The sequence below is a fragment of the Vicia villosa genome, linkage group LG1, assembly GCF_029867415.1.
Source record: "Vicia villosa cultivar HV-30 ecotype Madison, WI linkage group LG1, Vvil1.0, whole genome shotgun sequence".
Taxonomy (NCBI): Eukaryota; Viridiplantae; Streptophyta; class Magnoliopsida; order Fabales; family Fabaceae; genus Vicia; species Vicia villosa.
The window spans coordinates 119,262,914-119,277,240 of record NC_081180.1 but is presented as its reverse complement, the minus strand read 5'-3'; the positions used below and the strand labels follow the sequence as shown (position 1 = coordinate 119,277,240).

The window sequence follows — 14,327 nt, the reverse complement described above, 5'->3', positions numbered from 1 at the left end:
ATGGTTGCTACAGCCGCTGTCCAAATAGCAAACATTTTTACCTTCTTCATGCAATGCTTTTTGACAAGCAAATTTTTTTTTCCTTCATCAGATTCTCCTTCTGCGTACGAAGCATGTTGCTGATTTGCAAGACGACCATCCTTTTGAAGGTGCCCGAATCTCTTGCAATTGTGACATTGTGGTTTGCCTTTGTTCCAAAAGTCCTTCTCGTCATGAGTGCCGCTGTTACAAATTTTGCACCATTTGTTTGATGCTTTATTCCATCTTCCGCCATTTGTGCCTCTTCCAGATCTGCCACGTGAGTTTCGACCTCTGCCTCTTCCAAATCTGCCACCTCTAGAAAACTCACCTCTAGTTTGTATTTGGGGCTTATTTTCACCATTGTTGGGCTGAATGTTGAGTTTAGATTGAAAGGCACTCTCAATTGATTTTTCAGAATGTCGTAACATCCTTTACTCGTAGGATCTCAAAGACCCCATCAACCCTTGAACAGTCAAGGTTGATAGATCCTTGGTTTCTTCTATCACACCCACCATTGGGTCAAATCTTGCTGTCAAACTAATCAGAATTTTGTCAACAATTCTGCGATCTTCTATCGTATCACCATGCGACTTCATCTGATTCACCAACTCGGAGAGTCTGTTGAAGTATTCGTTCAGGCTTTCGTTCTCCTTCATCCTTTCATTTTCATAATCTCTCTTAAGAGATTGAAGCTTCACAGTTCGCACCTTTGAGTCTCCTTCGAACTCTTGTTGTAGGATACTCCAGGCTTCTTTCGATGTTTTAGCTCTCATAATCCTTGGGAAAATGGATAGAAAGAATCCTCTTTGAATCATTCCGAGAACTCCAGCATTTGTGATCTTCTTCTTCTTCAACTCTTCAAGCCGTTAGCTTGATTCTTCAGCTTTTTCTTTTGATTTTTCAGCCTCTGTTGGTGTCGGTTCTTCATACCCATTTTTGACATACTCTAGAACATCCAAAGATGTGAATAGAGTCTCCATTTTAACAGCCCAAAAATCATAGTTCTCTCCTTCAAATAGAGGAACTATGACATTGCTGTAAGTTGCAAAAGGGTTGTTTGTGGAAGCCATAACTTTTGTTGTTTTTGCTGCAGCTGCAAGAATCTGCAGCTCTGATACCACTCTGTTGGTGGTATTCTAGAGGTGGTATGTGATAAATTATGGTGTTGCAGGATTCTGCAGAGGAAAACTGGATTTAGTCACTTTTTGCACTATACTTCCACTGGTGGAAGATATGCTTTAAAACTGCACAGGACACTTTTCTCACTATACTTCCACTGGTGGAAGATATGCTTTAAAACTGCTATTTTATTGAATTCACCACCAACTGCTTTATCTTTCTTAGCATGACAAAGCATTTATATATAGGCTTGAATCAAAACTGACATAGAATACAATAAGATGACAATTAAGATGAGGACTCTTGGTTCTCTCAATCTTAATGTTACAACTCTAACATAACTCTAAATAAAGACAATAATTAGAATTTGATGGTTGCAATTCTCTCATAATTCTTACTAAAGTCAGTGGTGGTTACAACACATTAATTTTAACATTTTTTTAACAACATAGGATATATATATATATATATATATATATATATATATATATATATATATATATATATATATATATATATATATATATATATTATTAACTTAGGTAATAGTTAGTATTCTTAGATAGATAATGAGGTAGATAATTGATTAGGCACAATTAACATCTAAATCTCCTGTTTGTAGATGAATATATTCTTATTTATCCAACTCAAAAATTAAGTGAAATTCTTTTTAGTGTAAAACACTTTGGAAACTATGCACAAGATAATAAAAATCCTCATATTTAATGAACTGTCTTATGTGAATCTAACGGCCAGGGAATTTGATTTAGTTTAACAGCCAAGCATGCTAAAAAATAGTCTTTTGTGAACGTACGTTTAGAAAATTTGTTATTGGACCTTTAACAAAAAAGTGCTAGTAATTATTGCTACCTACTTAAAAGATAATGTAGAATAGGAATGGAATCTAAACTTAACCCCCGTGCATGATTTCTAATGAGTACAACTTCAGTTGGCAAAATATAAGAATTTACAACTTGATTATGATTGAAACATCGCTGTAAAGGAACGAACATTTGTAGGAACAATCACTGCTTTTGTGTGGACCCTTTCAACAGCTACTACATTTCCAACTATTCCTATTAATTACTCGTGGAAATTTCCTCGATACTTCTCTCTTTAAAAAAATGCGACAACTCATACAACTCAACATATATATAGGTGCAAACTAAGCTAAGGATTGTAATCAAAGCAAGAGAAATGAGGAGGGCGTGCAGGAAACTATTGAGGTCAGTGCCATGCACGAGCAGGAGAAGTGAATCTAGGATGGAGATGGAGGAAATTCTAAGGGCTAAGCTTTCTACTATCAATGAAGAGCCAGAAATGTGTGAAGAGAATCTAGCATCACCAAGACACATGAGGATTGCTAAGAAGCAAGGGAAGAAGAATAAAGCCGGACGTTGTTTAGTACCTCATGTTAATCTTAAGCAGTCTTATGTTTTGTTTATTAATGGGTTTGTTTCAAAAAGTAACTTTGCTGGGTTTCTTCAACGCTAACTTCAACCTTCTTACTTTCCCTCAATAGATGTTTCTTGTCAAAACCAGAAGATCAAGATGCTAGCTGATTCCTAGTTGGGCTAATTTCAACTCATATTTATGATGCAATGGTGTGTGTAATCTTTAACTATTTTAAGCATGTATGTATGTAGTGTGTCTATAGTGTTCATGTATTTCCTTCCCTTATTTTATGGGGTTAAATGCAATTCACCCCGCTGCTATTAGGGCGAGATTCGGTTTTGCCCCTCTGAAGTTTTTTTTTTTTTTTGATCCGCCCCCTATAAAACAAAGATTTTGTTTCCAACTACGTGGCTTCTGAGAATTGCTGATATGGCATTGTTGTTTTATCTTTCTTGTTAAAACATAAAATTATGTTCCAAAAATTGATTCCAGTGGGAATTGAACCCAGGATCACCATGTTGTTCATAAGCATCCATCCACTCGGCCATCAACTTTTTGTTGATTTTATTTATCTCAAAATCAATTAGTATCATAATTAATTAATCATAATAAGTTAAAAAAATCCTCAAATCTGCATCTTCTTCCCAAGCATTAACAATTACATGTGTGCCAGCTGCAATGTCATACCCATCTAATTTGATATCTTCCTTACATCTCCGAGGGACTAAGGGAATCAGTAAATGGAGGCGAAGTGTTCAGATACCATGGAGACTATAGTAGGCTCGGGGGCGAGCGTCAAGGCCATTGAAGTAATGTATCTCATAGTAGACTCTATTTTCCCCTATAATATCATATAGGGAAGACCCGCCCTAAACTTGTTGGGGGCGTCATGTCCACTTGACATCTAAGAAATACCCCTTGCCTAATAGGCGTGTGGATATCGTCAAGGGAGACCATGTAGTCACCCAAGAATATTACCTAAATATCCTGGCAGTAGTAAGGGAACCCTTCACCCTGGTTGCAACTACTCCACCTAAAATGGATGAATCCTGAGACCCAAAATTGGGAGTAGAGACTGAAAGACTCACCCTAACCGAAGATCTGAAAGAGGTCTAGATCACGCCTCTGCCACATCAGATTACCAAGTTAGGCACCTCGTTGTACGAATTTGAAGAGCAAGACTTGATCTCTATGCTTAAAAAGAACATCGACCTATTCAATTGGGCTCCTTCGCATATGCCTGACATTGACACCAGAGTAGTATGTCGTTGACTCGTCATAGATCCCTCAGTCAAACCAGTATACTAGAGAAAACATAAGGCGGGCGAGGTAAAGAGAGCTTCCATTGATAAATAAGTTCAAAAGCTAACAAACGTAAGTTTTATAATGAAGAACAAATACCCTTCGGGGCTAGCTAATATGGATTTTGTAAGGAAGGCATCAAACAACAACGTATGTGCGTCGACTTCACCGTTCTCAATGTTGAATGCCCTAAAGATCCTTATCCCCTTGCTAATATAGATCTCCTGATTGATGGGTCCTCAGGATAAATAAACGTTAAGTTTCATGGACGCCTATTTGGGGTACAACCAGATCAAAATGGATCCCATAGATTCCTCTAAGATGGCGTTCATATCCAATCACAAAAATTATTACTACAATGTCGTTTGAGCTCAAGAACACTGGTGCCACCTACCAACGACACATGGATGCGGTATTCGCAAGGCAAATAGGACGCAATGTGGAGTTTACATTGATTACATGATCGTGAAGATGGTAGAAGAGGGAAACCACACATCAGACTTGGAAGATATCGTGAGACCCTTCAGGGATTACAACATGTGCCTTAATCCATCCAAGTGCGCATTTGGTGTACAAGCGGGAAAGTTCTTGAGTTTCATGCTCACCAAATGGGGCATAGAGGCAAATTCAGAAAAATATCAAGCCTTCTTAGACATGAGAAGTCCCTCCAATGTCAAGGAGGTTCAACAACTAACTAGGCACTTAGCTGCCCTTTCTCGTTTTCTTTATTGTGTAGGTGACAAGCCTTTCCACTTTTTTCCACGATGAATAAGAAATAGAGGTTTGAGTGGACTAAAGAATGTGAGCAGGATTTCTCTAGGGTGAAGGCATTCTTAGAATCACCGCCCATTTTGATGCGCCCCACATCAGGTTCTCCATTATATCCCTACTTTTTTGTCACTAATCAAGCATTGAGCTCAATATTGGTCCAAGAAACAAATAAGGTAGATTTTCCTGTCTAATTTGCAAGCAAGGTGTTCATGGGCACAGTGGTTCGTTATCAAAAGATAAAAAGACTAGAAATGATAGTTGTGATAATCGCGAGAAAGCTTAGGCCTTATTTTCAAGGACATCAAATATTGGTCAAGACATACTATCTCGTGCTCCATGTTCTGAAGAAGCCAAATCTAGTTGGAAGAATGGTATCATGGGCATTCGAGCTATCTGAATATGACATTCAATACATTCCTAAGTGAAACAAGTAATCACTGGTATTGGTGAATTTTTTGGTTGAGTTCATCATGTCCATCGCCAGGAGGTTTCCCCCACCTGAATCCTATAAGTAGATAGAGTCTATAACATCAAAGGAAGCGGCACCAGGATTGTATTATAAGGAACAAAGGATTTTCTAATCGAGCAATCGTTAAATTTTGAATTCAAGGCTAGTAATCATCAAGCTAAATATAAAGCCCTCTTCCATCTCGAGAAAGTTGTTGGAGCATTGCATAATCCAAATGATATCCTTTTCAAGAGCTATTGCAATTTGATTATAGCATGAATAACCATAAAAAAACGATAAAATTATTTTCCAGTCAATCTATCCTGCATTTGATCAATGAAAGGGATACGAGAATGATCTTTCCTTATGGCCTTGTTTAGCTTCCTATAATCCATGCAAATCTTTCAACCATTGGCAACACTTGCATGGATCAACTCATTATATTCATTTATTACTATTGCCATGCCACCCTTCTTAGAAACACATTGAATGGGGCTCATCCACACACCGTTACAAATAAGGTAGATAATTCCAACATCTAACTATTTGTTTATTTCTTTCTTTACCACCTCCTTCATGATAGGGTTCAGTCTTCTTTGGATTTTCACACTATTCTTTTCATTCTCTTCAAATAGTATTCTATTCATACACATAGTAGGACTAATCCCCTTAATATCATCTATTTTCCAAGCTATTTCTTTCTTGTGTCTTTTCAAAAGTGCTAGAAGTTGATACCTTTGCCCTTCATACAGTTCAGTTACAAAGATCACTAGAAGCTTATATCTTGCCTCTAGGTAAGCATATTGCAAGTGTGAAGGTACTTGTTTCAATTCCAATTCTGGACGCTTCTCTATTGATGGGACATTGATTAACAATTCATCAGTAATCTCAAGGGTTTCTAAATTTTTTTCCTTCTTTCAAATTGGGGGTAAAGGTCCACTTATAACACCTTATTTCCTTTATTCGTGCTTTTCTTTCTCACCCAGTTTTGCTGCTAATTCATCTTTACTCTTAATGAACTGCTTGTCAACAAAACAATCTTAATTAGAGATGAATCAACAATCGACTATGTCTTCATTAGGGTATTTTAACGCATTTAACACATTAAAAACCACTTGTTACCCATTGACTCTCGCGGTAAGTTCTCCCTTTTCCACATCTATCAAAGTTCTTCCAATTGCGAGGAATGGTCTTCCCAAGAAGACGGGTGTGTCATCATAAACACTAAAGTTCATAATGATGAAACCAGTTGAAAGAAGAACTTGTCAACTCTTACTAATACATCTTCGATCTTTCCTTAAGGGTAGAAAATGCTTCTGTCAGCTAACTCAAGTGTGATTCTTGTTGATCTTGCAACACCAACTCCTAGTTTCTTGAATATGGATAGTGGCATTAAATTAATGATTGCTCCAAGGTCATATAATGCTCTGCTAGAAAATGGCTCTCCTATGTTACAAGGTATGGTGAAACTTCATGGGTCTTTTAACTTGGGTGGTAATTTTACTTGCATCAACTTACTACATTCCTGAGTTAGTGCCACAATTTGGAAATTCCCCCTCTCTTTTCCTTTTTGTCAAGATATCTTTCATGAACTTTGAATAGTTTATCATTTTTTGAATAGCTTCAATAAAAGGTATGTTGATATGAAGTTGCTTCAAGATTTCCTTAAACATGCTAAATTGTTGTTCTTCCTTAGCCTTCTTGATTCTTTATGGAAAAGATGGTGGTGGGCCCTCTTGTATAAATTTTTGTGCTAAATTGGATTATGGCAATTCATGTGTAATCGTTGCTTCAACATGTGTCGTGTCAGAGGTTTTCTTAGTGGGTTGATTTGGCTGCAATTCTCCTTTCATTGAGTTATCCAATGGTTTGGTTAATAAGGGGGTGTATACCTCTTCTTCTCCTGACTTTTTAGAAGTATTTAGATTTATCCCTTCCATTTCTTGACTTTGTAGACTTGGTCCTCCATACTCCTCGCCACTTTTCAATGAAATGAATTTGCATGTTTCAATACTCTTGGTACCAGAAGTTAATGCATGTGTTTTAGAAAAGCTTAGGAGTGCTCTCATAGTTCTTCCAATCAATGTAGATGCAATATGTCCAACCTAATTCTCTAGCTAGGTTTTTTTATGCTGACACCATTGAGATTGAAATTGATTCTTTATCTCCGGGATAAATGATTTTAAAATAGCTTCTAACTGGTTATTTCTTTATGGATCCATTGTATGATTTGGTGCAAAAAAATGGTGGAATTTATGGTGCTTGGGTCTTTAATTGATTTTGGTTGTTGCTCCATGAGATATTAAGGTGATTATGCCATTCATGGTTGTATGTGTTGCTATAGGGATTGTTGTGCCTCTTGTTTCCCACATAGTTCATTGAAACTAGGTTTGTTGAACACTCCTTAAATAGATGTGATCCTCCATGATTCACACATGCAACATTAGTGGCATCATTCATAACTTTGTTTGACTCGGCTACTGGTGTGTCAGAAGTTTTCATCGGATTCTTCATCATTTGGTGAATTTTGGCCATTTGAGACCCAAGAGTCGTGGTCTTAGTGACTTCCTGCACATCAACTGACTTTTTTGAATTAACAATAACAACTTTCCTTAAAACTTACCATTGATACGTGTTGGCAGTAATACTCTCAATCAAATTATACACTTCCTCATAACATTTTGACAATAATGCTCCACTAGATGATGCATCCAGCATGTTCCTTAATAATGGAACTAGGCCATTGTAAAATGTTTCTAGTTGAATACAAATTAGAATTCCATGGTGTGGACATTGTCTTATTAATTCTATAAATATTTCCTAAGAATGGATTAGTAACGACATTATTTAAAAATCTTTCATATTTAAACTACATAATCGATTATGTGATGTGCGTAATAGAATATGAGCTTTAAAAATACCATGAATTATTTCCTTATTTGAACCATATTTTCTACTACAAAGGAAGGTGCTCCCTCACTTTCAAACACACAAAAATTCAGAATTTAATCATCCTTTTCTCATTCTCACCTCTCTCTCTCTCTCTCTCTCTCACGCGCGCGCGCACATACACACAGACACTAAAAGTTGCCTTAGTGACTTTGTAGTAAAATACACTTATGATGTTTTAGCTGTACTAGTTTAAATATTTTGTCAAGAATGTGATTCTCTTCTTTGGTTGTTGAGATTATCTTGATAAAACCTCTATTTGGTTTTTGAGATCTCCTAGTTAAAATATCGTTCTTGGTTCGCACTACTACAAAAAATACATTTCACCTTGGACGCGAAATGCAGTTAACCTCGGCTAATGAAGCGGGGTAATGATGGGCATCATAAAAGATGTCACTTTACCCCTCGAGTTTTGAAACACTCGGGGATAAAGTTATCAGCACATGGGTTCGAACCCCATCATCTACACTTTAATTATTTTTAAAACTAATGCATCACCCATCTCAGTTTATAAATAAAATCAAGGGATAAAATAAATTGTTTTATTTTTTAAAAACTTGTTACATTGTTTACACATAATATTAATAAATTAGTTTGTGTACAAACTACACTGTTTATCTAGAATATTACATTGTTTACACAAAATATTAAAGTAAAAATTAATTTGTCAGTGAATGTAAAATGTTGGATTCTCGAATCATTAAAATTTGGGGAAAATCAAATGTTGAGTGCCAGGATATTTTCAATTGTTTTTATTTGCATTTGTTTCTGATATAAAACTAAAAAACGTTAGATAAATAAATGATTTTCTACTCAAAAAAATATTTAAGAACACAAACCATAAACTCAGATAATTTTCATCTCTTGCAATTCATCATAGAGAACATTTCATGGCAAATGTTTTTACATGAAAGAGAACAAGATGTATAGTGGTGGATATAGATAGTTTCAAGCGCTTCATGATGTTTCATTGTCAATTTTTTATATTTATAATGCTTTTATAACGGAAGTTTTTATGTTTCATCCAGATCACTAATGATAGTGTCTTGAGCGTTAATACTCATTAAATAGACAACAAAGATTGTTTAAGGACGGTGAATATCCTCAATAAACACGCTTAATTATTCCGTGAGTTGTGGCAAAAACTGAGCTTGCTCTTCTCTATGTCAAACCATCTTCAGCTATATACTCCCTTGATTTCGCAGGTATAAATTCATTCATTTCTAGCTTATTTTGAGTAACTTACTTATTAAATACTGTTATTAATTGTTGTGATGTTTTAATTATAGCGTATATATTTTTCAGTGAAACAATTGATGCTTTGGAAAGATATAGTACACAGTTAGCTAAATTAGTGATGAGAAGAGCTGAAACTATTTGCAGAAACTTTGATGCTACTAATGTATTGCTTTGCTCATTTCACGGTCTATTTTTTTATTCGATTTTTCGATGTTTTTCTTAGTTGGTGGAGCATGAATTTTGGATCTAATTTGCAGATAAATATTGAGAAAGTAGTTGGCACTGGAGAAGCCAAGAGTGTTATAAGCAACGCAGTGAAGAAACAAGAGGTTGACACCTTAGTTGGAAGTGTGAGTGATTACTGTGTCAAGAATGCAAAATGTTCTGTTGTCATTGTGAAGCAGCCATAGTTCATGACTGAATTTGTTTTTTTTTTCATCTTAAGGAAACTTAAATTGCTTTGTAATTTTAAAAATTGTGTAATTATCTTGTACTTTATTTGGTGAATAATATAGAAGTAGTCCCTTGTTATGTTTTCCAAGTTTGTTTGTTGAAGTTCATAAATGGTAGTAAGAAACTATTTTCTCCCAACAACAAAATAATTGCTTTGCTGAGTCTCCATATTGGACTAAAGTGCAATGTTTGAAATCACTAAATGACATGCCAATAGTATCAAAGAGAAGCTTAGTATGGCTGTGACAAAAGGAAAGGCTTTGGTACAACAGCGAGATTCACTAATTGAATTGCAGGAGAAATCAACTTCACTAGACGTTGCTGAACTTACTAAAGAAGAGTTCAAAAAGCATCATTTATGTCACCTGCATCAACCAAACAGCATCATTATCACCACTCTGCATTCCCTTAAATGTTCAAAAATTATTCCACAAACCAAATTACAGTGATTTTCACAAAGATTGTAGTATTGAAAATTACAGGTCTCTGTTTTGTTTCAGTTGTCTACATAGGTTGGTGAAGTTCAACTCCACATGAGTGCTTCTCTTTCCATTAACTAGGCTTATCTATGCAAATACATTGTGTCAATAATATGCAGAAATGCAAAATTGATGGGCGGTGGGATTTAGCACTCTCATGATTAATCTCAACTAGGACGGTCCATGGTATGGTTTACTGTAAAAATCAAACCGAACGGAATTATAATAAAAATTGACTTGAACTGAACCGAATCACTTCAATTTACTTAGAACCAAATCGAATTTTAATAATTAGTTTGGTATATCGTTTTGAAATTTCGAACCGTACCGAAACATTTATTAAAGAATCGAATCATTAAACTTTTTAATTAAAACTTGTTTTTTTACATTTTTCATTTTCAATTTCGGTTATAGTTTCAATTCAGTTCAGTTATAATTTTGGTTCGATTCTAAAATTATTTGTACAATATAGGGGTGATCGTATCCGAACCAATCCAAAAGCAAAACCGCAAATCGAACCAATCCAAACCGAAACCGCAAAAAACCGCATTTGGTTTGGATGATTTTGGATGATTTTTGGACTAAACCGCGCGGTTCGGTTTGGTTTGCGGTTTTTATTTCACAAAACCGAACCAAACCGAACTGAACCGCATATTTAACTTAAGTTTTGAATTTTAATAATTAATTTATTATCTTTCCAAATCCAATTGCACACAACCACACCTCACGTTTTGAATTTTAATAATTAATTTATTAACTTAAGTTTTGGCATAATCCACTTAGTTTTTGTATTTTATTGAGCTACATATTTATGTAATTCTCTACTATCTAATATATATATATTTCATTTATAATGTATTTTTAGTTCTCTACTGTTCTTGTAATATAATTGTTCTTGTAATATAATTTCTTTTGTATGGTATAATATCAAATATTATATTGACATTGAATTACTTTCTTTTTTCCTTTTATTTTAGTACATTTTTATTTTATAGTGTAAACCGCGGTCCACCGAACCGATCTAACCGCATTAGTTTGGTTTGGTTTGGTTTGGATGACTTTTTAAAAATCAACCGAACCAAACCGAACCGCATGTATTTTTATCTCGCGGTTAGGATGACTTTTATGCTCAAAACCGAACCAAACCGCACCGCGAACACCCCTAGTACAATATGGTTTGGTTCATTAACCAAACATAACAGTTTAATTATTTTAACTTCAGTATGGTTCAGTTCGGCGATAAGTTTCGGTTCATAGTTTTTTTAACAACCCTAATCCTAGTTAAATATGTACAAGTACAAACCTCTCTGTTTTAGCTATACAAGCATGATGTCTTCAATTTCCAGTAAAGTAAAATTTATGACTGCTAAACATGTTTTTTTTTTTTTTAAGTAGTGAAGAGTGTATAGGTGCTAGGATTTCAATTAGTAAGATAGCGCTTTTACTTTTTTGTAGGGTGGTGGTGGTGAAGAGTGTACAGGTGCTAAATATGCAACTTACCTCTCCAAGCCACTTCAATTATTGATTTTCATAGTTCTTCGCTAAGATGCCATCTCTAAATAGCTTAAAACTTATATGTAAATTGTTTAAGCAAGTTTCCTATTTGATTATAAAATTAGTAATACATAATATTTATATAATAACCAGTTTTATAATATGCACTTAGTTAAACACTTTCTTGAATCAATGTGGTTGTTTGGTAACGACCCCTCAATCAATGGGCAATTGTTTTATCAAAAAATCAATATATTTTTATATTTTAATCTATACATAACACTAATATCAATATATTTTTATTTTTTATTTAATTATTGGCAATATTTTACAAATAATGGTGTCCCAATCAAAATAAAACGAACAAAACAAACAAAGTTCATAAAATTACAAATAATCGGATCAATGAAGTTTCAACAGTTGAAAGACATCCAATAAAAAGTAGACGTTCAATGTAGTTAAATAAATAGGATTTGTTTTTTTTTTTCGGGATCAAAATATATTAAGTATTGCTAATAATTAAAAAATTATAAGAAAATATATTGATAATTAATTAAAATTAAATAAATAAGAAAAATAAATATTATATAAATTTATAAATAATTTGAAATAAAAGTAATAAGTCCACGTAAGAAAAATAATATTATAATCACAATTAATTTGTATATTTATTTTTCCATTTTACAATTAGATATTCATTTCAAATTTCCATCATGTATAAATATATTATATATTTTATCAAATAAACTTTTTATTTTACGAGTCACTTTCAACCCATTTTTATTTTAATTATCAAAAGATAAAAATTTTATTTTTAAATATTAAATATTTATTTTTCTCTCAACTCACATATTTATTTTATATTTTAATACAATTGAATTTATATAATTATTGTTCATTTTAAAATTATTAACAAATTTTAAATTTAAATACAATTTATATTATATCAAATAAATTGTTTTGGGCGAACGCACATATATCAGACTAATTTGTCTTAAAAAATAATTTTTTTGAATTATCAGTATCTATACAATTTTTTTGAGAGTCCTTTACAATGATAAACATTAACTCTGTTGAGTTGTCAACGAGGTAGTGTTTAATATGTCATATCAACATTTTTAACACTATTAAATTATATAAACAAAAATATATGGATAAAGTTAAAATATTAAATAAAGACAGAGACGTGTTTAAAAATGATGAATTTAATAATTTATTCAATCATTAATCTATTTGTTAAGACTCAAGAGAAATGTTTTTTTATCGCTCATAGGGCATTTGAAGAAAATTTATTTGAATTTTAACCCAAAAAAATATCACTACACGTTTCTTCTTTCCATTAGCAAAGTCATTCGTGGAGCATTCGTTTTCTTGTTCTAGAAGCACGCAGATATATTAGTTAAAGAAGAAAACGCAATACACATGAGTAATTGATTTTCATTTATTTGCTGCTATGTCCAAAAAATTAATTGTTCCTATAGTCAACTTAATGCTAAGGTCATTAGCTCTATTTGTCAAAATATTGGTATAATTTATGTCATGGATGGATTTGGAAATATTGAAATATTAAAAATGCTTTCAAACGTGGGTTTTGTATTCATAAGCAAAATTATATTACAAGTTTTCAATCACATGAGGGTAGCTTTGATTCAATTCGACCACAACAATATACTCATCTCGTTTTCAAGAGGAGCTATACATTATAAAATTTAATAAATTAATTAAAGTCAAAAGGTGAAAGCTGTGGTTTAATCTCAAAACAGAAATTGACTAAAAGAAAATCTCAGAAAGAATGGAGATGAATATTGGTCAGTGGTCACATGAGTTTTTTCATAAGGGATCTGATCTGAATATAAAAATTGCTTCAATAAGTCAATCTCACATTTTAATAAGTGTTTGCTTCTAAGTGGTATTTTAAGATTTGGTTTGACCGAAAGCATATTCTGTTTATGACAAAATTACGACAGTCTAATATGAACCAAAAATATATTTCAATTAGCAGTATTATTCGAGCCAAGTCATTTTTTTGCAATTATTTTATTTTAAAATAAATTTTAAATTTAAACCAATCTATTTTAATATATAAAAATGAATTACCACCAATTTTCCTTAATTACCCTAATGACAAACAATTAAACATGGTTTTGCATACCCCTGAGCGTAATTTTACATTTAATCATGATTACATTCCAACCGTTTATTTAATGCAAAAGTTCAGTATTGGAATATGTAAAAACCTGCACAACTAATAATCATTACATTCCAACAACTAATTTAATGCAAATCTTTTTTATTGGAATATGGAAAATATGCACTACGTTCTATGCCACCCATCTAATTAATTTAATTTTTTTATTCGAATATTGCAGCAGCCAAATTAATTATTTCATTGGAATATCAAATAAACTAAATTTTTGGGTATCATTATTCTCCCTCTATATATTCCAAACAATATCAAATAAGCTATTGAGATTCACACGACAATAACAATATTTTCCTTCTCTCTTCCATTTTATCTCCATCCTCTCTCCTTGGCCGTCAAACCCTAAAATAAACGGCTTCCACCTTTAGATTCGCTTCACTCCCTCTTGGAAACCCATTTTTTCCCATCAACTTTTTAAACGTAGAAAAATTGAAACCCTTGCACTTCTTTCGTC

The 14,327-nt window shown here is 33.3% G+C and overlaps 1 protein-coding gene across 1 annotated transcript; it reads left to right on the top strand.

Annotated features, from left to right (window-relative positions):
* The first annotated feature begins 2,403 nt into the window (after positions 1–2,403).
* LOC131652672 (uncharacterized) lies at positions 2,404–9,654 on the top strand. The gene is made up of 4 exons (XM_058922614.1): positions 2,404–2,605; positions 9,139–9,210; positions 9,295–9,407; positions 9,502–9,654. The coding sequence occupies exons 1-4, from the start codon at positions 2,404–2,406 to the stop codon at positions 9,652–9,654; spliced, it is 540 nt and encodes a 179-aa protein (XP_058778597.1).
* Positions 9,655–14,327: the final 4,673 nt, after the last annotated feature.

Bases quoted from the DNA above. Each gene is read 5' to 3' on its own strand.
- LOC131652672 (XM_058922614.1), top strand. From the start codon at position 2,404: ATGGAGATGGAGGAAATTCTAAGGGCTAAGCTTTCTACTATCAATGAA. The intron at 9,211-9,294 runs GTATAAATTCAT...TTTTAATTATAG, and splicing joins ATACTCCCTTGATTTCGCAG to CGTATATATTTTTCAGTGAA. The intron at 9,408-9,501 runs GTATTGCTTTGC...TCTAATTTGCAG, and splicing joins GAAACTTTGATGCTACTAAT to ATAAATATTGAGAAAGTAGT.